This window comes from Myotis yumanensis, unplaced genomic scaffold (assembly GCF_028538775.1).
Source record: "Myotis yumanensis isolate MYYU_CA2020_CCGP unplaced genomic scaffold, mMyoYum1.0.hap1 SCAF_5, whole genome shotgun sequence".
In the NCBI taxonomy this organism is placed as follows: Eukaryota; Metazoa; Chordata; class Mammalia; order Chiroptera; family Vespertilionidae; genus Myotis; species Myotis yumanensis.
In genome coordinates, this window is record NW_027223756.1 from 4,959,101 (window position 1) to 4,984,523 (window position 25,423).

At 38.3% G+C, this 25,423-nt stretch overlaps 1 protein-coding gene across 4 annotated transcripts in view; it reads right to left on the reverse strand.

Moving 5' to 3' along the window:
- The window catches only part of CREBRF (CREB3 regulatory factor), a 48,876-nt gene that overhangs the window by 2,888 nt on the left and 20,565 nt on the right, over window positions 1–25,423 (reverse strand). The window contains exons 1-8 of one of the 4 annotated variants that reach the window (XM_070414393.1): window positions 24,770–24,847; window positions 23,948–23,984; window positions 22,725–23,814; window positions 19,569–19,763; window positions 17,934–18,123; window positions 16,316–16,389; window positions 11,977–12,099; window positions 649–6,251 (exon numbers count right to left, since the gene is read on the reverse strand). In XM_070414393.1, the coding sequence (XP_070270494.1) occupies window positions 6,136–6,251; window positions 11,977–12,099; window positions 16,316–16,389; window positions 17,934–18,123; window positions 19,569–19,763; window positions 22,725–23,814; window positions 23,948–23,962 (1,803 nt within the window). In that variant the 5' untranslated portion in view covers window positions 23,963–23,984; window positions 24,770–24,847 and the 3' untranslated portion in view covers window positions 649–6,135. Of the gene's footprint in view, window positions 1–648; window positions 6,252–11,976; window positions 12,100–16,315; window positions 16,390–17,933; window positions 18,124–19,568; window positions 19,764–22,724; window positions 23,815–23,947; window positions 23,985–24,769; window positions 24,896–25,423 lie in introns of those variants that run through there. The other 3 variants (XM_070414392.1, XM_070414391.1, XM_070414394.1) reach the window with 3 other exon arrangements.

Consider the following 25,423-nt stretch of genomic DNA (forward strand, 5'->3'; position numbering starts at 1 on the left):
GTCCGTGCGAGGCCATGTCCATCTGCTTCCTGTCAGGCTCAGTGTCACTCAAATGGAGCAAAGAGGGCTTCTTCCAGGGCCCAGGCACACAGGCTGGTCAATTCTTCTCTGACACCCCGCTGACGTGGCACCTGCGTCCTCACCAACACTTGGGTGGTAACCTGCCTAGAGCCCTCTGCGCATGTAACAACTCCTGTGTTGTTCTGCAATCCTGTTCACCGCTGCCCCGGTCAGCAGGCCGCAAGTTCCTGCGGTCTCTCGAGTCTCCTCGGAGCCCAGCACCCAGCACAGGCCCTGGCAGGAGGAGCACTCTGCTGTGATGGTGTTCACGCCGGTCCCGGCTCAGGCTCTGTGTATTCTTACTTAAATTATTAAACAGGCAAACGTTTGAGTGAGAAGAGACTCAAAATATTTTATTTCCCACAGAGAAATCGCTTGCCCAAAGAATCGAAGAGAAATAAGTATAAACAAAACTATGCTCTGAGCTATGAAAAATGCCCACGTTTATCAATACACCTACATAACAGCTCAATGTTCCTCCAGGTCCCCGCTGCCTCCAGCTGGGAATCCCCTTGCAGTGGGTGACCTTGGTAAGCCTCCAAAAAGCCAGAGACAGGAAGGGCGAAAACATGAGGCCAACAATTCAAAACCTTTTCATCTTTTTTTTTTATTTTAAATTACAAAGGATGTTGCATACACAGATGAGTCTGTATCTGACTAGAAGTGCCGAGGGGTTGGAAGGTGACAGAGAACAAAGGCAACATTGGAATTGCCTTTTCTTCTGAAAAGAAAAACTGCACAACTATTAACCAACATTTAATAGAATAAATTTTAAACAGCTCATGCGTCAACAAGATAAAATTCTTTCTAGACAAAAGACAAGACTGAATCCAATAAAGTTTCATAGCTCCAGTTGTGGGGGTGTGGGGTAGGGGACCGGGGAACAAAATGACAGAATCTGATAGCATTACAAACAGGATCCTATGCGGCTATGCAAGAGAGGTGGCCACATGGCATGAACAAATGCTCTGAATTCTTGCCCTTCTGCTCCTCTGTGACTTCTTATGCACGGTCAGCCCTAGCATCACTTAACCACCAATGCTAAGTTACAGGACGAACCCTAGGGACAGAAGGTTAAAAAGGCAGGCAGTGGAAAACAGTGTCATAAAAATGTGCTGGGAAGGCAGATACAGTACACACATACACATTTCTGTTATTTGGTTCTGGAAAAAAAAAAAGGGGGGGGGCGAAGGGCAAGACACAGTAATCAGTCCCGCTCCCATCCACCCAGACTTTAATGAGTGACACCACTGTGTTTACATCGTTATGAAAGAGGCAAACCTAGTTCACCTAGAACTTGGCACACGGTTCTGCACTGGTCACCGACAAGTCTCCAGAATACTATCTGAAAGTAGTTTTAAGGTTCTATTCCCTCACGACTACCCCCAAGTCTTTCTTTTCTAAACGAAAATGGCAGTTTGGCAGAATTCAGTTCCTAGGTGCAATGTCTACAACGTCATTCAGTTTACTAAGCATGAGGATTATGCTTCAACACATAACCCTGCCTGCCTATTGAAGCGTTCCACATTCAGTAGTACATTTCATCATCTTTCCCCCACACGCTTATTCCTTAAAACGAAACAACCATCCCTACAGCTGACGGTCATTGTTACATCCCAATGTGTTTGAAATATTAAAAAAGCATGGAGTCATCTTCTCATAATGCCCTTATTAAGATTACAAAGATTACAAAAGAATCCACAAGTATTACGGCACTGTGTGAGACGTATTTGTCATGATTCAAGGGAAGAACAAGACTGGAGTTTTGTGCAAAGTTGTGGAAATGGCCTCAGTTCCATGGGAAATGGTATTCCACAATAGACTTCACTAGAAGGATAACTGAAACCTTTTACTTTAACACTGAAAGCATAATTCAATGCATTCTCAAAATTCAAGTTTCAAGATTTGGAGAGATGCTAACATTCTGTTACATAATGAACTAGAAAATACTTAAACAGAATTTCAGGAAGACTATATAAAGAAAGGGAACCTAAGTTTTTGTTAATTCCTGCTGAAGGCAACTTGAATTCATCTCTTAGAAAGTGAACTAAATCTTAGCAGCTAAAATATTTTTAAATGTATGGAATAAAGAAAAGCACATCCATTCTTGACATTTTGGTGAATAAACTAACAGCTTTATTAATGAAGGCAAACATCAGATAATTGTATGAGTATTATATATAAAAAAGAAATCCAAACTAACAGCATTGTATTTCAAAAGTACTGTACTTCTGTTTCTTTTAAAGAGACTTGTCATCTGTTTTATAAAACAAACAAAACGGGTACTCTTCTAAAAAATTCTGGAAAAATGAAAGAGTTAATTTCAAGCTGATGAACGGAACACACCTTTCTTTAAATGCAGACTATTGCGAAGGAGCAAATAAAGTCAAGCATCAGAAAGAAGATGTATGACAAATTCATGAAAGTCAGTAAAAAGGGATGTAGTGAAATTACCGCTAATCTTTCCCCCTCATATTCAAAGACCATTCAAAACTGGTCTTTCATACAAATATAAAATAACTCTAAAGAGAGGGAATTTGAAACCGTACCCATCTGAACTCCTTCATGATGTTTTTGTAATAGCTCTGATTCTCTTACCAAAAAGGTCAAAGTGAAAGACTGAGGAAGTGGAGGGAATGAAGACGTTTTGTTTCCATGTACAAGTAAGGCACAATATAAAGCCACATCATAATCTGTCATGAAGAATAGAGGAAGGGACAAGAATCATACATGGTACAGTAGAACAAGCAATCGTATTGACTGAAAAAGTGTGGCACCCAATTCAAAACTTAGACAAGATCTTAACAAGAACAACTGGACAGCATGCTTTCGTATGGAGACAGACTCTACAAAGATCCAGTGTATTGAAAACGAGGAAGAACTTTTTTGTGTTTTTTTTTTTGTTTTTAAATCATAGTAGTACTAGAGTCAACGTTCCTATCATTGCTTTTGGAACAAGGGGTTCACTGGAGGTGAATTCACAATGCCTTCACTGAAAGTAGGGTTCTGGACTTCATTATGACTATCTGGATACCATGTATGAACACAGAAAACCGTTAGAGAACTCTTCTCCAACGGTCTTCGCCCAAAAACACATGCCACAATTTCAAAAACAGAACATGTACAATTGTTGGGGTTTTTACATTACCCTTATAAGATCTGTTTGTGTGATACACTAAACGGATATATTTAATGACAATAGAGGAAGCAGATTATTACTGGCATTAAAGTACAACCATTTCTAGACGGTTTTAAATGCCACAGAGTCCCCTGGTTAAAATGTAAAGCTGCACAGCTTGCCTATGTCATCTTTATGATAAGTTAAACAGCAAGAGGATTTAACTTCCACTCTACATTTTACTGCCAGGTTTTTATTGAGATCAAGTATCGCTGCAGCATTCTGACCAGCCCAGATTTAGCAGCAAATGGCAGGAATCATATAAAATGCATTTTTTTTTAACAAAGTGCTTTTCTAAGATATACATACATATATAAATAGGTACAAAATAAAGTGTCAACATTAAAAAGCTCAACTATTTAAAAGCTTTTAACTATTTAACTTAAGTAGTACATATAAAACACTGAAATGCAAGGATATGGAATCTACTAAACAGATTCAAAGTCTTTTTTGAAATGCAAGACCAAAAAATCAAATTCTGGTTTGCAGAGAGGAAAAAAGTATCAAAAACCAGAATTTCTAACAGAGCAGCTAGAAAGGGGCAATTTTATAAACCTCATCAGCTGAATCTCTATCATGAAGTGATTTTCACCTGATTGCAAAACTGCCAGATTTTGGGATACATTTTAATTTGCCAGACACACTCTGTCAAAACTTCATATACTCCCAAGTTACAAACTTGTGCTTTGCCTTCTCCCACTGAAAAAGGAAACACTTTAAACAATGAACTTATATACTCTATTCAACCATCGATCTGAGCTTATCATCTGTTCAGTGTGAATGCACTAAGCAGGTACATTTCCACCCAGCACACAGGAAATCTGGTGCATCACAGTTCACAATGTCAAAGAAGCTTGGTAAGCATTGCTCAGACGTAGCTGCGTGTTTTAGATCCAAACCTTTGTAAGCTATAGCTTCATGTGCTGTCACTTACAAATGGACGGGGGTGAGGTGAGTAAAAGAAAATGAAATACACTATACAGACAAAATATAACTAAATAATAAATTCTCCGACGGGTAATGGAGAAACAGATACTCTCCCAGCAGCTAGGTCTGAAATTTTTGGTATTATTTTTTTCTGGTTAGGTAGGAATTTTTTTTTAAAGTATAGTTTTTTCAGACTTCAAACCACAAGATTTGAGAATAAAACAGTAAGAGAGATAGGATGGAAAGATCTGTGGAAAGGTTTATAATGTTGCCTTGACAAAGAAATTTCTCCTCAAGAGATAAAGCTTTAACATAGTTAAAACACTGACTAATGAAGCTGTTTTATGTGAGCAAAACAGAGCACCTAAAAACTAAATGTGTTAATAGTTCTCAGTTCTAGAAACTATAAAAGAAGTCACATGTAAGTCTGAAGAAGCTAGTTTGAAAATACCTGTACAAAAATATAAAAATCTATAAATTTTTTTGTTTTTGTTTTAAGCTTGTGTTGATCTTTGAAAATATTACATGCACAATAATACATCGATTGGAAAAGTGGCAACTAAAGAATTAGATATTTTTAGCTTTTCTCTTTCTTTACATATATATATGTACATAATGCAATAAAAATAATCTGTATTTTGGTTGTTTGGTGGAAGTATACTAAACCTTTAAATTTTCAAGGCCAAAAACTATTTTATCAATAGCTTACTAAAATGAAATATATTAAAATTTCCTACAATAAGTGCAGAAATAAACAGACAGACACCTAAATGGCCACCAACTTATCTACTATGGAAGCGAACTAGAGGAACAGCAAAATAATATTTCTATGTGTGGATGCTCCTTCTGTAGATAATTGGACCCAAACAGAAATAAAATTCACAGTTCAGTAAGATCCCTAACCCTGACCTTCTCGTTTTCTTCTCTTCTCCTTTCAGTCATACATTCATACAGTATCATGTAAGCTGTGCAAAACTTTACTTAGACTGGCAGTTTGCCATATCAGTTGCATTTGTCTTTGGTACAAAAAATAAAACAATCGTAATAATGTGCAAGTATTTGTCTTCTTCCGGTCAAGTACCGAAATATGAGTTTTCTAGAGCCATCTTTTTTTTTGTTTTTGTTTTTGTTTTTTTTGTTTTTTTTTATACAATACATAGACTCTGTGGCATATATCTACATTTCAACATAGTCCTATATACATTCAAAAAATCTGAAAAAGAGTTGCAACAAAAAAACATTTAAACCCCATAATTTTTCCATCTATATATCTTGTTTTTCCTCATTAGGGTTTTCATCATACAAAATATTACCAGTTTTATAGTTTCCCCAAAATACAAGGCACAAAGAATATGCTTTTTTTCTTACTTGCACAGACATATACATATATATATGTGCGTGTATATGTGTGTGTGTATATATATGTACACATATATATATACACACACACACACACACCATATTGAGCTCAGAAAATGAATATCTAATATGGCACACGGGCATGAGTGCTGGGTTGTGCCATGTACAAGTGACATTAATGGTTGTGGAAAATTCGAACAAAAAGCAATAATTCTAAAAACAATCTAAACTGTTTTTTAAAAATGCTTCCTCGATTTTTTTGTGTGGTTCAGAGCATAAACCTGCCACAATATATGGCATTTACTAATATCTTCACCCCTCCAAAATGTTTTTCTTTAACAGATTTTTGAAATCTGTATCTAAACATTTAGTTAAATATACGAGTTTCAATTCTGATGCCAGTAGCAGTTGTAACCATGGTTTATGCTCTGAAAATGCAATAATCAAGTATTTTGGATCATGCGTCGCTTATGCTACTTAGTTCTTAAAACAGTGTAACCTAATTGTAAATGTGTACATAATGCCAAACTGACATGCAAAACAGAATGAAAATTTACAATGAATAACATAACAAACTCAGACATTTCTGACCAGTGGTCCAATGAAGCTGATTACACTTTTGATGCTGGTATCCTTAGTCCTACAAGGCCTCCGGTGGGGTTGCCTTCTGCGGTCTTCTCTAACACTTGGTTAACAAATTCTGATGTTTGCCCAGCAACTGGGAGACCTGAGGGGAAGAACAAAAGGTGCACTTAGACACAGGAAGGAGAGGGCATTGGTGGGAGTGTGCTGGCCCTCAGCTGACACGGGTCCCTGATGAGTGCTCTGCTCCTGGTTACTGCAGCCCAGAAAATACTTCCACAATTAAATTGGAGCCCACAATTTTAAGATTAAAAGGGTCAAATCAAGGATGACCATAAAGAATAGTTAATCAACATTTTAAAGTAGGGTAGATGACAAGTAATAACAGCCCAAAAGACAAAAATGCAGAGCTTGCAAATTATCAGACCATACAAAAATGAAACTATAAAAATGGATCATACAGTGAATGACATGGGAGAGGCAAAAAAATAAAAAAGCCATATGAACAAATCCTAACAGATCTTTAATGACAGAACTCAAACCGAACATATATCAAGAATAAAGATGAGCTAAACTCACCTATTGGAGAAAAACTGCCAGATTCACTAACAAAGAACATCCAACTATGTATTATACATAATAATCTAAGAGTGAATTTTATGGTATGCAAATCAAAAATTAAATTTTAAATGTGTTTTTAAAAGAGATGTATCTATGTTCAGTGATTCAGAAAGATAGAAATTAAAAGGGTAGGCAAAGGGATATCAAGCATATACAAATAAATAGTAAGAAAGCTGCATTTATGATTATAATATCAGATAAGACCGAATTCACAATGATAAAGACTATATTCCATCATTAAGACCTAGCCGTAGGAATCTTATTCAAACGGCCCAGCATTCAAAAGCAAGACCACAGAAAACACGAGAAGACACTGAAGCACCTTAGAGGGGCTTTGCTCCGTGCTACATAATGTAGACACCCCTACAGAAATAAAGAGGAAAAGAAGACAAGACCTAATTAACCCTTTGCACTCCGCTGACCCCTCTCAGGGGACATCGGAATTCTAGCATATCACTCGGATGTCCCCTCTCAGGGGACATTGCAGTTTATTAGTGATTACGGGGAATTGAGTTATTTCAACGCAACTTTTTGAGACATGCATGTTTCCCTGAAGTTTTATCTTGAAATGGCACAAGAAATTAAATCAAAATATCGTAAAATTACTAAGATATATACAAGAAATGTCAGCGGGTTTTGTGTCGGATTAAACAATAAACTACACATTCCCGATGTGGGACAAAGAAAACGGGACTGCATTGTGTGTTCTAACAGGAAAACACCTGGTGGCAGGCGTCAAACCACTTATTACTGTCAAACATGCACTAATCAGCCTGCAATGCATATTGGGGAGTGTTACAAAACTTATCATGCTGTACAAAATTATAAACAATAAAATATTGTTTTTTTGGCAAATATACATTCCTCGATGTCACCCAATTCATATAAGTCCAATATCATTATAATACGTTACTTGGTTCCAAAATTATACTAAATAATACGAGGGTCTGTAAATGCACGTTTCCGCCGCAAAGTAGCGTCGAGTAGCTGGTAGCCAATGTCCAGAATGGTTCGGAGTGCAAAGGGTTAAGAACATCTAATAGACATGTACTAGAATCTTGCTATAAAATAGAAAATACATCTTCTTTTCAAAAGCCTACAAAACATTTAAAAGTGTAATGATATATTAGGTAGCTAAAGAATCTCAATAAATCACAAAAAATAGAAGTTAATAATAAAACTAAGAAATAACGATCCCTACCTTCTGGAAAATTTTTAATCTCTCTCAATTCTTAGGTCAAAGAGTAAATCAAACCTAAAGTTATGAAGAATTCAGAAAACAATTAAAATACGACATCAGAATTTATGAAATACAGCTAACATAGAGGTTGAAAGAAATTTCAAAGGCTTTTAATGGTTAATAATAAGAAAATAAAAAGAAATGAATTAAGCATTTAACTGAAGAAATTAGAAAAACTAATAAATTCAAGAGCTGGTTCTTTGGGAGATTAAGTAAGACATATTATAACTGACTGACTCAAGGAATAAAGAACACAATAGGTAGCAAATAAAAAATAAAAATGGAACACTAGCCACTGATAAAGAGGAAATTAAAAAACAAAGGCAATTTTAATACATTGAAGGGCCTAGAGGAAGGGAATAATTTTCTAGGAATATATAAATTATCAAAACAGTCCAGAAGGTTATAATCTAACTGACAAATTATCATAGAGGGCATAGGATGTTTTCTAAGTTAATTACCAAAAAACCCACTGGACCAGATAGTTTCAAGGAGTGTTCTACCAAACCTTTAAGAAAAAGAAACTGTATCCTGGCCAGTTTTGCTGGGTGGATAGAGCGTCGGCCTGCAGACCAAAGGGTCCCGGGTTCGATTCCAGTCAAGGGCACGTACCTTGGTTGCAGGCTCCCGCCCAGCCTGGGCCCTGGCCAGGGCTCATGCAGGAGGCAACCAATCGATGTTTTTTTCTCACATCAATGTTTCTCTCTGTCTTTCCCTTTCTCTTCTACTCTCCCTAAAAATCAATGGAAAAATAGCCTCAGGTGAGGATTAACAAAAAAGTAATTAATTAATTAATTTTAAAAAAAGGTCACCAGTTTGATTCCCAGTTAGGGCACATGATCAGATTGCTGGCTCAATTCCTGATAGGGGGCATGCAGGAGGCAGCCAACTAATGTTTCTCTCTCCCCCTCTCCCTTCTTCTCAATAATAAAAAAAAAAAAATCAATAAAAATATACTTGAACAAACAAACAAAAACCCCATAAGCCCATGGAAAATTTAAACAAGTGACAGGAACCCAAAATTCAAGAGGATGGGAAGAGACTACGAAAAGCTGTAAAGCCTGCATGGTATCAACAATATCAATGTTTGTGCGGGGTGAGTCAGAAGAAGTAATGGACCTGGGAACAAAGGAAGTCTAAAACAGCCAACAGGTGAACCGCCGGAAGGCACAGGAGGCCGACAGGAAGACAGCTGGACTGTGAGAGATCTAGTCCAACTGAACAGTGAGTCCGGGCGAGTGCAAGGAGCCCACAGGAAGAGGAGAAGGGGCTGCAGTGTGTAGCCTGTGTGAACTCAGAAAACTGACCAGCCATGACTCCCCTGCAGGACAGGAGCCAATATGGATAAGAATAAAAACTGAGCAAGACAGGGACAATCGGTAAGAAAGAATGGTCCACACCAGATGGGGAGGGACACAGAAGAAGTCTCAGGAAGAAAGCTGCCGTGTGCACTAGTGTGCCAGGCTGGCCCTGCCAGAGCTCCTCTTCTTGCCTCACCTGACTGTGGCCTAATGACTCAAATGAATCAAATAAACCCCCACACCTTTGCTTCTGTACCACCTTGACCCCTGTGAAAGGCACTTCCCTGGTTTGCTTCTCTCTCTCTCTCTCGCTCTTCCCCACCTGCTTGCTCGGGTGCTCCCTAGACTCCGGCCCTGTGCCTCACTGTGGCCTCACTGTGGCCTGCAGTGACCGGTCTCTCTAGGATGAACTTTCTTTCCCTGCTCCTCTCCTGTGTCCTCTCTTGTGGCTGGACATGAATGACCATCTCATGAACAAATACAAATTTTTTTACATTAACCGAAAACAGGGGTTTCTGTGAAGTTTGAAGTTAGAAAAGCTATCGTGAACAAAACTTTCTTTTGAAAGTTCAAAAAACTAATTTCACATACAAATAAATAACAGAAAAGTATCAAGGTCAAAATCCCATAAAAAGTAAGACCGCCGAAACCGGTTTGGCTCAGTGGATAGAGCGTCAGCCTGCGGACTGAAGGGTCCCAGGTTCGATTCCGGTCAAGGGCATGTACCTGGGTTGCGGGCACATCCCCAGTAGGAGGTGTGCAGGAGGCAGCTGATCGATGTTTCTCTCTCATCAATGTTTCTAACTCTCTCTCTCTCCCCCTTCCTCTCTGTAAAAAATCAATAAAATATATTTAAAAAAAAAAGGTAAGACCAAAGAAAATAAGATTGCTACAAACAATAAAACTGTGCCTAAAAGGCATGAATAACCATAAAAAGGATGAAAACTATAACCCATTATTATTTCAAAATGAACTGGAAGACATTAAAGAAAATGATACAAAATATGACAGAACAGCATAATGAGAAATAGAAAAACAGAAATAAGACAGAACTCAGAAAAGAATTAGAAATTTAAAAAAATTAACTCTTGAAATTAAGGCAAAACTATAAGGAACACAAGAGCAAATAAATGTAACAAATAATGCTTTTAAGAGAAACAGAAGTGAAAGGGAGAAAGAATTTTAACATTAAAAATAGGCAAAGAAAAACCAACCCACAGGTAATAAGTCCTTAAAGAAGAAAACCAAAGCACGGGAGTGAGTCCTAAAGAGACTGGGGGCTGAGTTGGGCCGCAGCCTCTGCCCGTGGGTTCCCGAGGAAGCTTGTCCTTCCTCAAGTAAAAAACAAAGCTCTACCTTTGTCCCCGCCAGGACACCCACCGCCTCCAGCTCTCTCCTTTGCTGCTGCTAATGACAATATGACTTGCTCACGAATCGAAAGCTATTTTTATGTAATTAATGTATGCGCTCGTTTATAAATGCCTGATTTAAAGAGGAAAAAAAAAAGAGATTGGAAACTACATACCGAAAGAGCACACTGCACACGAGAATAGCAACCTAAAATTACCAATGCCAAGATACAGTCTAGTAAAACTACTGGGATTTAAAGAAAAAGAAAAAAAATCCTGTCAACTTCTAGGCAAAAATAGCAAATGACTTATAAATAAAAAATTAGGCAATTATTAGCTTTTCAATAGCAACACTTAGTGCCAGAGAAAAATGGAGAAACATATGTAACATACTCAAAGAAAGAAAATGAGTCAAGGATTTTGTATCTGGTACAACTGACTTTTAGATGTAAAGGGAATATACAAACTTATCAACATAGAAGGCCTTTAAATTAAAAAATAAGAAGGCAAAAAAATTTTTCTTACAGCACTAAATTCCTCCCTTTATTTAACAAAGAAAGACTGAAAAGCATTTTGGAGAAGAAGAAACAGAAGACAGAATGTACTGAAAGAATATAAAACAAATGCTTTAACACAAAGAATATGTAACGTAGCCAAAGCCATTTTATGCCGCCTTAGGGTCTTCACGATCGCGCTCTGCCTCAAAGCCCTAGGGATGCTGCTGATCTGTAAGTGATCCGCTCCGGCGCCAGCGCTCTCACGCCTATGCCTGCGTTAGCTGCCCGTTCTCCCGGTCAGGTAGCTGTGCCTGACTTCAGGATGCCCACCTCTGTTCCTCCCCATGTTGTATAATCTGTTCAGGGATGGAAATCAGGCAGTCAAGTTTGTTAGAATCCTGTGGCGTGTATTAGGGGTAAAACGAATAGGAAAGCACCTTGACTACAGTATAAACTGCAGGCCTGACAGCTCAGAGATCTTTGTTTTCCTTTTCCCCAGAGAAAGTTAAGATTGCTAGAAGTTTTTCTTCCTCAAGAATTAAAATAGTTCAGTGATGAGATCTAAGTACAACGTGTGGTAGTGGGCAGTAGATGCTAATGAATGATCAATCTCAAAAGACAGAAGTAGGCAGCCAAGCAATGATTCTCTCTCATCATCAATGTTTCTATTTCTCACTCCCTCTCCCTTCCTCTCTGAAATCAATAAAAATATATTTAAAAATAAAATATATATTTTTAAAAAGAAACAAAACTACTTGTAACGAACAGTAACTACAATGAGATCACTTGAGTTTTTTCTTTTCCTCCTGAAGCATGTATTTTACGCTACATGTTGTTATTAATTATCCAGTATTCTTCTTACCAAGAGTATCTTTAATGAGGATTTCAAGCTTCTGCCCCATGTTGGGTCCTTTCTCCTCTCTTGGATTCTGTACTCGGTTTACAATCTCTTGCTTGATGGAGTTGATTACAAACAATAAATTATCTGTAAGACAGAACAAGACACTTGGAGTGTGTCACTAAAATAGAGGAATTTGCTTTTAATTATGTAATAACAGATATTCAATTAAAAAATGGAAAATGTTTAAGAAAACATTAAGCAGTAATAGTTATAAGCTTTCTTATCCAAGCAGACTAATTTCAAATGATGTGCACTTTTTTTAAAATTTATTTTTATTGATTTCAGAGAGGAAGGGAGAGGGAGAGAGACAGAAACATCAATGATGAGAGAGAATCACTGACTGGATGCCTCTTGCACGCCCCCTACCGGGGACCGAGCCCGCAACTGGGCATGTGCCCTTGACTGGAATCAAACCCAGGACCCTTCAGTCTGCAGGCCAAGGCTCTATCCACTGAGCGAAACCAACTAGGGCTGATGTGCCACTTTTGATGAAACACTGAAGACATGTATCAATGTCCACTATCCTGTAAGCAACTTGCCCTATTTGTCCTCATAGCTTTAAGAACTATGACAGTACCTAGTATATCGATTCATAAGATCTTAGTAAATGTTTATTAAATAAATCAAACAAAGACCTTCAAAGACTAAAGATTTAAGCACAAATTTCCCTATCTTAAAAAAAGCTTAAACAGAAAGAGCAGAATTAACCAAAAGTAAATAGAAGGAGGAAAATAATAAAGATAATAGCAGAAATCAATGAAACTGAACACAAACACAAAAGAGAGAAAGTTAACAAAGCCTAAAGCTGGTTCTTTGAAAACACCAACAAAATGGATACCTCCTCCTACCCCCAATCCTCATCCCCAGCTAGACCGATCGATTATCTCTATCTAGAATGAAAGGGGTTATTACTTCAGAATCTAGAGCCATTAAAAAGATAATAAGGAAATGTTATGCCAACAAATTTAACAACTTGGATGAAATGGACAAATTTCTTGAAAACAAGAAGAAATGGAAAATCTAACAGCCTATTTCTAGTAAGGAGTTGAATTTATCAAAAAATATTTCCCCCCGCCCCCCCAAAAACAGATGGTTTTAATGGCAAATTCGATCAAACATACAGTGAAGAAATAAAATTGATCTTAAAGTTTTTTAAAAAGATAAAGATTATGGCTCACTTCATTCCATAAGGCAAGGAAAGCCCAAAACCTAAACGTGACAAAGACATTATAAAAAGGAAAAATTATAGACTAATATCCCTACTGAATATAGACACAAAAATCTTTAATGAACTATTTGCAATAGACTCTACTATAAAAAGGAAAATACACCATATCTAAGTAGAGTTTATTAATAATGCAAGGTTGGTTTTATATTAAAAAATCAGTTAATGTAATTTACCATATTAACAGGTGAATATGTGATATATTAGTAGGAAAGAAAGGATAATACAACATGATTATTCTAATAAATGCAAAAAAATCCCTTATATGACAATACTAAATACCTATTCTTGATCAATGAAACTAGGAAAAAAATTCAACTTACTCCAAATGATAGAGGCATCTCATCTGCAAAAAAAGCCTACAGCTGACATCATAATTAAATGTGAAGCTACTCACCTCCACCCCAAAATTGCAAACCAAGTAATCACCACTTGTGTTCAATGTCCTAGACCAGCCGTGGGCAAACTACGGCCCACAGGCCGGATCCGGCCCGTTTGAAATGAATAAAACTAAAAAAAAAAAAGACCGTACCCTTTTATGTAATGATATTTACTTTGAATTTATATTAGTTCACACAAACACTCCATCCATGCTTTTGTTCCGGCCCTCCGGTCCAGTTTAAGAACCCATTGTGGCCCTCGAGTCAAAAAGTTTGCCCACCCCTGTCCTAGACATTGCAATAGGCAATGAAAATAAATAAAAGGCATAAAGATCAGAAAGGAAGAAATAAAACCTTCCGTATTTAGCCCTGGCTGGTGTGGCTCAGATGGCTGGAGCATCATCCCATACACTGAAAGGTTGAGGGTTCAATCCCTGGTTGAGGTGCATTTCTCTCTCACATCAATGTTTCTCTCTCTCCCTTCCCCTCTATATAAAGTCAATAAAAACCTCTGGTGCAGATTAAAAAACACAATCTTTTCCCTATTTGAGAATGATAACTGCTTCAATAAAAATCCCAGAGCATCTACATACCTACTACTAGAACTGGTAAACAAATTTAGCAGATAAGATATAAGAATAATACTAAAAAATCCATTTCATATGCATTTATAATCTGCAAAGAGTTTGAAAATAAAGTTTCAAAGATAATTCCATTTACAGCAGTACCAAAAAAATTTAAAATACCCAGGAATAAATCTCACAAAAGATATTCAAGCACTCTATACTGAAAACAATAAAAGAAGATGGAGAGAAATTAAAGAAGCCTTAACTAGATAGAAAGAGATACCAAGTTAATGAATTGGAAAACTCCATTTTGTTAAGATGGTAATTCTCTCAAAATTGATTTACACACACTCAGAGCAATCCAAATCAAATTTCACTAAGCTTTTTCTTAAAAAGATGATACATTAATTCTAAAATTATATGGTCATGCAAAGGACCTAGAATAGCCCAAACAACTTTGAAAGGAAAGAACAAAATTGGAGGACTAGCAATGACTAACACTCCCTGACTTTAAGATTTACTATAAAATACAGTAATCAAGATCGTTTACATAAAATAAAGATAGACAAATAGATCAATGGAACAGAGTACAGAGTTCAGAAGTAGACCCATACATACCTGGTCAATCGATTTAACAAATGCAAAAATATACAGCCACAGAGCTGTATAAAATTATGGATAAATACATTAACTGAACAACACAAAGATAGATGCCAACATGTGTCCAAAGAAACATAGACCCAGAAGGCTCCCGGTGGCCCACCACATCCCCCTGCAGTGTGAGCCAGCTGGGTTCTAAAAGACATACAAATGCAGTGACATTACAATAATTACATCTATACATATTCACAGAGCTCAAACTCAAAATCCTTCAACAGCAAGAAAGAATAGTAGGAAAATGGAGTAGATTTCCATTCCAAGAAGCCAACTATTGTTTCATCTAATTCATTTACCTTGATTAGAATGGCCATTAATAAATAAAAACATCAGTTCGTTTAACAAGTTATAAACTTCACAGCTGGAAATTCTCTTTCTGCCCTCACAAATGGAAACAAGATAATCAAGATCAAGGATTAAGAAAAACTACACAAGTTTACGAGCACCTATGTGCCAGACATCATGCTGGACTTAAGAAAATCTCTAGACACAAATAATAATTGATCATTTGCCACTGTTTCACTTTCTGATACAACTTAGTCGAAAAGCTACACAGTGAAGTTGACAATTTTAGAGGCAAAGGAACAGTAAGAGAGCAAGGGAGAAAGGAGGGACACAGATCAAGCCAGAGCTTTCTAACCCCCTAGTGTGCTATTAACACGTTAAGCGCCAAGCCTATCTTGTCTTCCTTTCCCTTTAGCCCGAGATATCCGATTTCACCAATATGCTGGCGGCACCAGTGACTGATGAGTTCTGAGTTCCGGATGCAAAGTATAGTGTCAGTCATCCGTGACTAACATGGCGCTTAATGTGTTAAGGGCTCTAGATGTATGAAAATGGTCCTCTCTGCCCACAGGGGCCTCTTCCTATGAGTGGGATACCATTATATTATATTCCAGGATGCCTTAGAGATGATAATTTTCTACATGAGCCATGATGTGAAAGGTTGGGAAGTACTGATCTAAACCAACGATTCCCAAAATACGCTAGGAAGGTTGCATAAGAGTAACCAAGATGGTGTTCAACATGTAAATTCCTGGGTACTCCTTGCACAGATTACAATTCGGAGGATCTGGGAAGAAGCCTAGGAATCTGTATTTCAACCTGCACAGAGACAAATCCAACGTGCAATCAACCTTGTAAACCAGAGATCTAAACTATCCATTCAAAGACTAAAATAAACAGTAGTCAATACATCTGGCTAACCCAGCAACACCACTATAAAAGTAAGAAATGACCATGCTCACAAGTAAATGAGCTCCTCAGGGCAGAGATGAGATCTGTCTGGGAAGCCCCAGATGGAGACACTCATGCTAGGACAGGAATGAGTGAGAAGAGCATGTAGCTTACTGAGTGGATTAACAAAAAGGAGGCTGGGCAGAATACAGGGAAAGCAAATAACATAACCTAAGGAAAAGAGTGGTCAGCAAAGTAAGAGGAGGTTAATCAAATTCTTAAAGGTGTAGGTTTACCATATTCTGTGTTGAGGCCCCATAATTTCACTTTATTAGCTTCATACTGGGCTTTTTTCTTTAATCGACAAGCCCTGTGAAAGGAAGAAACAATTAATTCACTTTTTTTAAGTGAACATTCAGAATATAATTCTCTTTATCGCTGTCAGACATTTTCTAATGGTAACCAAAAACCACTGCCTAACAATAGTAACTCATTTACCAAAACCCACAATATAGTAATTTATCCGAACTGATTTTTAAAAAATTTTAAGAAATTCAAAAATAAAGCCCTCATAGATTGCTGGTGGGGATATAAAATAGGACATATAGCTACTTTGGGAAGTAGTAACTTCTAAAAAATTTGCTTTATTACTTTGGAGATAACTACTTAGACAGTTTTTCTTATAAAATTAAACATACACTCCTGGGTATTTACCCTAAAGAGTTCAACTTATGCTCACACAAACACCTCTAAGTGAATGTTTGTGGTGGCTTTACTCACAATGGCCCCAAACTGTAAACAACCCAATTGTCCTTTAACTGGTGAACGGATAAACTGTAGTACATTCCTACAAAGGAATACTACTCAGCAATACAAAGGATCAAACTATTACTCCTCACAGCAACATGATGAATCTCAAATGCATCATGTTGAACCAAAGAACTCAGTCAAAAGGCTATCTGCAGCATGACTCCATCTATATGACATTCTAGAAACTACAAACAAAACACAGATTGGCCGAAACCGGTTTGGCTCAGTGGATAGAGCATCGGCCTGCGGACTCAAAGGTCCCAGGTTCGATTCCGGTCGGGGGCATGTACCTGGGTTGCGGGCACATCCCCAGTGGGAGATGTGCAGGAGGCGGCTGATCGATGTTTCTCTCTCATCGATGTTTCTAACTCTCTATCTCTCTACCTTCCTCTCTGTAAAAAACCAATAAAATATATTTAAAAAAAACAACAACAACAACACAGATTGGTGGTAGTGAGGGGTTAAGGGCGGGAGAAGGGTTTACAAAGGACCATGAGGACATTTTTGAAGGTGATGAAAATGTTTAATATCTTGATTGTGGTGGTGCTTATATGATCAGTCTGTTTGTCAAAACTCATAGAAGTGTACATTAAAAGGGGTGAATTTTAATTACTACAAAATAAACAAAGCACGAGGCTATGATAAAAATTTTCATTGTTATACTAGACTTGTGCCCATTTACCTCTCCCCTTTAAAATCTTTTTCCATTAAGCATAAATAGTGCCTTTTACTTTCAAAGGAAAAATAATTCTCTTTTATAAAAGTTCATTTCTGAATACATGGTTGAGGGTCACATGAGCTTCTACACAAGCTCGCTGCCAGGCTAGCCTCACCTCCTAGACCAGTGAGCTCGGCGTGTCAGCATTTTGAAAAACCCTAACTTAACTCTGGTGCCGTGTCACATATAGAAATTTTTTGATATTTGCAACCCTAGTAAAACAAAGATTTATATTTTTGATATTTATTTTACATATTTAAATGCCATTTAACAAAGAAAAACCAACCAAAAAAATGAGTTCGCGTGTCACCTCGGACACGCGTGTCATAGGTTCGCCATCACTGCCCTAGACTTCACTTACATGAATGAGCATGACCAGCACTGACCTGGAAGCCAGCTTGTTCTTTTCCTTCCTTGACCGTGGCCGGGCAGTTAAGGGGAGCTCACTGACTGGAGTCAGGTCACTGATGACTTTGTTCAGTTTCCGCAGCTCATTGCCTATCTGCAGCAGCTTTTTAGGGTTGGGAGTCAGGTCTTCTACGTCAGTTCTCCTTGACTTCTTTACTGCGTATTTTCCTACAGATGGTTTAAAAGAAGTTTAAGTTACACCGTTTTATTTAACAAGAGATACATTTTCTACAGCCATATTTTAAAACCGCATCTCCCTCGCCCCCCTTTTCTTGCTCAGAAGTCTTGGCATGTTTCAGAAGTCTCAGAATGTTAGCACCCTCTGCTAGAACTGCTAGCCTTCTCTCTTTCCCACCTTGTGACGGCAAGAAATGGGGGTAATATGATGCAGCTCCAGCCTTTCCATTCCTCATTACCTCTAGGTTTCCAGCCCCAGCATGACAGATTCTTATTATTTGCATGATAGTAAAAAGCATCTCAAACTTTAGGACTGGAGTACAAGTTCACCTGCACACAAACATCAGGGCTAGGGTGTAATACCGTATATGGTCAGAAAAAGATTTTGGAGATTTTAGATCTTTGATGCTCTGACTGAAAGTGTGTCAAATATATAGAGTCTTGTGTTGGATTCAAAAGTCCATCAAGTAAAGGCTGCCTTTTTTGAAAGGTCTTCTTTGGTTAGTTTGGTATATAACTCCTGGAAGACTCCAGGGCTCCTGCCCTGTAACAGCAGGCACGAGGGATGGCTCTGTCCTCAGAACCACGTACACCACACAACTTTCCTAGTCCTCTCCACATGCTTTCTGGACCTATTTATTGGTCCTGTCTTTTCACTGAGGTAGAAAAATTGATCTCAAGGCAAAAACTGGATTTTTATTCATTGAGAGACAGTGAAGTATAGACCTGGGTACCAGGGAAAATGAGGCACACATATACTTCTGATCCAATTCCAGTGTCAAAAATGCTTAGCAACTGAAGTCTGCAGCATGAGTGATTATTAAACTGTGTACTGAGCACCAAACTTACTAATGCCCTCCACTATGGGTTAATGTAAAAGGATGGAACAGATTTTGGATTAACATAAAAATAACATTTTTTGCAGAAGGAATTCTATTTAATATCGTCCTGGGTTCACAATTCGAAATTTGACCTAAGATTATAAGCTTCTCTCAACCCTTATTTTCCACTCCTCTCTCTCCATTCCTTCTCACACAACTATTTTTCCTTTCTTTTCCTCCCCCCCTTCTTTCTCCCCACCACTGTGTGGATCCCAATCTCCCCATTTATATTAGGCCTCGAGACTGAATGAGAATGAAAGTGAGTGCTGGAGCCCGTTCTCTTTCTTCCCAACCCTATGGTTTATATAGCAACTGTGACAGGCCAGAAATCAGCAATTCCCTAATCATTTCTTGGAAGTAGCTAGACATGAAATCATTTTTGCACAGGCTTGCCTCCCTGTTTCGGTAATGGTTCTCAACCCTGGTAAAGCAATTTGTGCCAACACAGCAGCTCTACTGCTCTGCTCTCCAGTTTGCTAGGAAGGGTTGAACACCTACATAAAATGATTAAACATGTAAAGTGACACAAAACCTCTGATCACAATACCCTCTTACCATGATGTAAGCCATTTTTCTGATACACATTACTTGGCAAGGTGTCTCGGTTCCATTCAGATGGCCTTAGCATCCTCTCTTGCTGTGATGGTGTGAGCTGTTCACTGTACTCCCAGAAGTACCTTCTCTTACCTCTCTTCCGAGAGGATACTGAAGTCATCTCCTTCAAGTCTTCCATGGAATCATTTTCATAGCCTTAAAAAAAAAAAAGCCCCCACCCCAATGTTTAAGTGCCACAGATTTCAATAAACCCATCAGGACAAACAAAAAGATCCTTCTATTTGTCACTTGATACATTTCCTTTCATCTGAAAACATCATTGCTTATCACTGGCATGTCAAAGATTATAAACCAGGTCTATAAAATAACTTTTCATATAGAATCTCTAACTCAAAATATTCAGACAGAGATACTATCCTCTTGATGTTTCTCTTTGGTTTTCATGCGTTGGTATATGACACTCTGTATCTTCACAGAGGATTGAGAGAATAATGAAATACAGCTACAGTAAATAGATCCAGTCAACTCTGAGCTCCATGAAGACGAGGATCATGTCTATTCTGCTCATCTCTGTACAGCCAATGCCTAATACACACAGTGCCAGACACAAAAGGAGGCACTCAAACATTTCCACGAGCCTTTTCCCTTTTTTTTTTTTTCATTTAATGGGTCACCATACTGATCTCATTCCTTCCTGACATGATTATCAAAAGAAAGTAAAAAAGGATTATTTATTGCCTAAAATTCCAATCACACATCTTTGGCTAGTGAGGATTACTGCCATTAAGCTGGTAAAGTCGATCGTAAAAATGTTTAGTAGGGATTACAAAATAAACTCTCATTCTGGGGGCCCAAGTCTTAATCTTACCCCATGTAACTCCATGACCCCAAGCCATGTAGCCTGACCACAGAATAGGCTCTATTAAAACTTGGGAGCCAGTCCAGAGTCGGGACTGAAACTCCATTTACACCTCTGCTAGAGCTTTGTAGGCTTGGGCACTGTAGCAGCGGACTGCCAAGAACCAGCATCCAGGGAGCTAGTCACCACAAAAGGGCCTTTATAAACTGTCCGCTGCAAATTAAACCAATCAACCCACTCTAAAACTAGCACTCTGAAGAAACTATAACTATTCCCACTTTTCAGCTTCAAAGAATTCCTTCCTGCTTCTCACCAATAATTCGCTTTTGCATCCCTAAAGTCGCTTGCTTAGCTCTTTCTTTCAAGAAACAGGGAAATTTTCATTAGCAAATATGAATAAAGCCCAGTTACAACCACAAAACTGTACTGACTTAAGAATATCATTCATTAACATTTGTGGGAACTAATAAAAGTGATACTAACCAAGGAGGTTGTACTTGAAGTCAACTGAGAGTGAGTGAATTCAATGCCATCCAAACACTCAGCACTGTTAAGTTGCATCAAGAGGAGAGCCAGCCCTAGCTCTGTTTTAAAGCAGCGCTGGTTGCTTCTTCACACCAGCAAGGAAATGCGGCCTAACAGGACAATACCAACTGTAACACCGGTTCCCCTGCCTTATCAGAGTCAAAGGCTGAGAAAATGGAAATGAGGGTCAATCTACCAAGTGCCTCTCTTCATGGACCCACGCAGCTCCCAACACAAAACCAAGTCAAAAGCTCAAGAATGAATTTAAAGTGAAGTTAAAAGTCAAAGAAAAGGAAAGCTAAGACCAGGAGTGGGGCAGATAGCACAGTTCCTTGCCGGGCTGGTGGGACTCACTCACTGATTTATCTGTTCCTTTAAACACCAGCTGGCACTTCCTCTCTCCCACTTTCCATTTCCTTTAGTTACTACCTGTCTCCTGTTGGTCTCCCTTCCCCTACCCTCCTATCCTAATTCTAAACATGTACTCAAAGCAGTAGGGCTGACCTGCCGGACGTGAGGACCACACTGGTCTTCCTATGGGAGGGAGCTGAGTAAACCACCAGCTACAAAGACAGCTTCCCTTGAAATATTTCAAAGCAGATTTCATTAGTTTGTTGAAAAATCTTCCTGCTAAGGAGGAAAGACAATTGTTCTATCTAGACTATACAGAGTTCTACACTAAACCAAAGAAAAGGCAAAACCTCCTTTCCTCCACATTAAACTTAATGTACCTTTTCCTTAGTTGCAACCCCACACCCAAGTCAAACAACTTGGTTGTATCAAATACATCAAGCTAAGCATTTGTGTAATAGTAAGATTGCACTAAAAGGAGTCTTTCAGTAATAACAGTGCTTCAGTGCCTACAATATAGCTACTATGCCTTAAAAACCCTTCCAAAAATTAAATAGCGATGTTTATACTGACTGCTGGCAATTCCAGCAATCATAACAACAAACGGAAAGGGATTTCTTTGACAATGTGTAAGGTTTTGTAATAACTTGATATTGTAGGCGTTACAATATCAACATTATTTCTGAAAAAAAAAAACTTTTGCTTAAACTTGAAGATCTTCACTTCTTTGTGTATTAACTGTGTTCCACTTGGCAATGCCATTTTCATAAATAAACTGCACAAGCCAACAGCAGCAACAGCCCAAGCATGTAAATGCTGAAGTGGACCACTTCCCCACAGGTTTCGCTTTCTCCCTCTATTTGTAAGCGCTCTATATAAATAAAACAGTCTCCTTCATGCTTATTCAATTAGAGCAGGTATTTTTCTTAAGTGGAAAAATACTGTGCAAACAAGAGATGCAGCAGACAAAGAAAAAGCTCTCTTTTACATTATTCACTCAGTAGGCTTTGTTGGTTATAGTCATGAGTAACATAAACCATCATCCCTTGGTTCCCCATTCTAGGGACTCGTAACTTACCTCAACAATAACAGAGGGACTCGTGCATAAAAAGCGAATATTTTTAAGCCAATCAATTCTTGGCATCTTTGCACAGCTGCTCAAGAGAATGATAAATCAGGTCACTTAGCATAAAATAAATTTAGAAGTAGCCCTCGAGGAATCAGCATATGAGCCACAATATGAGCAAAAGTGGTTATTTTAGAGCTGTCTGAATAGATAAAAAGCAATTACATATCCGAGCCAAGATATTAAGTCATTTAATCCTCACACTAAGACAAAGAAAGCATCCACAGCAAAACTTCCTATTTCCACATAAGAGGAGATGACAGGTCAGTCTGTAAGCCTCTAAGCATTATAATACCTGGTTCAGAGAAAGTGTCACTAATATCATCATCCTTGTCATCTTCATAATCTTCCTCCTCCTCCTCCTCTTCCTCCTCATTTTCAGAAAGTTCGTGCTCGCTGCCAAATCCTTCATCATGGTCCTCATCATCGACATCCTCCTCGTCGTCCTCCTCTTCTTCAGGACTGCATTTGGTTGGCTGTTCACCCAAGTTGTCGGAGACAAAAAGGGAATAATTGTGCTCTTCTTTTTTCTGGGATGAATCTGAGACCGATGTGCTGGCAGAAAGGCTGCTACTCTCTCCTGCAGCAATGGCCCCAGGACCCTCCTGGGGCAGGGGACTGAGTAGTAGTTCCTGGGTTTCTTTAAAAGGCAAAGCTGGAGTGGCATGACCCTGGAGAGGCTCCGTCCCTTTCTTTTCTGGCCTCTTTGCTACCACCCCACAGTAGCAGGTGTTCTCCTTTGCTGCGTCTGCGTGAACCTGGCTCAGCGATGGCCGGCTCTGCTGCACTGGGTTGATCTTTACTTTTGCCTTTTTAACATAGTCTTTACATTCAACATGAACGTTCACCTTCTCAGTATGATGCATGTTGGTCTTCACCATGATTTGTGTGCTTGAAGTGGGTTTACTGGCTTTTTGGACACAGTCTGACAAAGGGACCTCAGCTTGGAGAATCTTAGAAGAACACACAGGGGCGGCTGCTCTGCTTGCAAGCTTTTTACCAGGGAATGAAGAAGGCAAAGGATTTTGTTTGACACTGAAAAGTGAATCTGGGTAATACAGGGAATCAGAAACAGACTGCGAGTCTTCACTATTAAGCTGGGCCAAAGTTGGAGTTTTACTTATGACCTCTTCATCTTGGTAAGGGCTGGAAAAATCATCAAGACCCAAGTAATCCACTTCTTTTGTTCCCCAGATGTCACAGCTGGTTAGCTTGGTGTACTTGGTTAAGTCTTCACAGTATGTATCCCACTGCTCCCAGTTGGAGGTTAAAGTGCCCTCGTTATCCAGGACATCTGTGAAAGACTCCAGGTTTTCAATGTCTTTGCAGTCCTCCAAAGAAAGGAAGCTGTCTCTAGGATTCTGCTGGTAGTTCATCTCTCGATCCTGAGAAAGGTTTAAAAAATAACACACCATATTTTAGGAAAGAAATATTCACCTCCATCCACTTTCATATATCAAATTGATGAACAAGTGCTTGAACTCTGCTCTGTTTTATTTTAAGATAAAGGCTACTTACATGAAACTTTACCATTCCATATACGTAACATCATTTCCTTGGGCAAGAAAAAAAAAGAGGGAAAACATGTCCCTTGAGAGGTTGAAGTACGGTGCAAATATCAAGGCCTATTAAACTTTACTTTAAACACTCTTCCTGAAAAGAAGTTTATATTTCCTGATCTTTGACCTAGAAGGATAGTGGAACCTCCTTAGAAACAAGCTCGTTTACAAAGCAAATAGTAAAGACCTTACCTTCATCACAGAAGAATATGCCTTCTTAAATGAGAACTTAAAGTTAGAGGCAAAGAGCAATCCAAAGAGAGTTGGAACTCAGCCACAGAAAAAGAAGCTCTTTGAAGACCTTGTAACAACTTTTAGCCTTGCAAATAAAATACTCCTCATGAGTAGAGATGTAATTTTAAAATGTGATTAAGACTATGCAGCCATTACAAAGAATTCAGTTAAGCTCTAATGGACTAACATGAAAGGCTGCTTGGTCATATACTTTTATGTTAAAAAACAGATATTGCTTGGAATTGCTACTTTTTATCTCATATTCTGTGTGTGTATGCTTTGCTCAATGTTACCATTTTTAAATTTCCCAGCTGAAAAGTCCTTTAGTATTTAGACATATTAAAGAAAGACTGTTTCCCATCCTCATCAAAAACCAGACTAAGGTTATTCAGAAAACCATTCCTCTTACTATTTTCAATGGGCTCATACATCCTTCTAAAATTACTAGACTGACAATCACAAGAATCAAATTTGGCCTTTATAAGTAAAAATCTCTACCACAACACTTTTTACCACAAATCAAAGAATACAAGCAAATGTTACTTACCAGTTCATACATGAAATCTGGATCTGAACTGTTTGCTAAGAGATCTGTGCTCATTAGAGTCTGTTCCGAAAAAGTGTGGCTTCGAAAGGCATCCCCAAAAGGCGGATCCATTCCGCTTACACTAGGCTACAACAGAGAGGTTTTAATTTTAGAACATGAAAGACTACTCAAGACCAATTTATTGCAAATTTGCCCCATCCCCACACCTACTATTTTCAGAAAACAATTGTTTCTTTACTGTTTAGTAGTACATCTAAGACATTTAATTAGCATTTAACTGTGGGCTTATATTAGGAAAATAACTAAATGCATAAAAACAAAAAAAAAAAAGAAATGAGTGCCAATTGTTCCTAATATTTAACCTCTAAAAACTAAAGCTTATTTAGCCACCAGTCAGCATACAGTACCTAATGAATACTTTCATTAGGCTATAAATATTCTTCAAATCCATCTCTAATTACTAACTCTCTGTACTAACTCCCTGAGGAGAAGAACTGCCATTTCCTGGGGTCTACGGAGGTAGCGGGTCAGTCCAACTCTGTACTCCTAAGTGAGTCCTCAAAACAAGCCTGAAGAGAACTTGGGCATCTCTAGTCAACAAATGCCTCCAGGACCATGATGGAGATACAATTAGCCAAATATCCAAAATCCCTG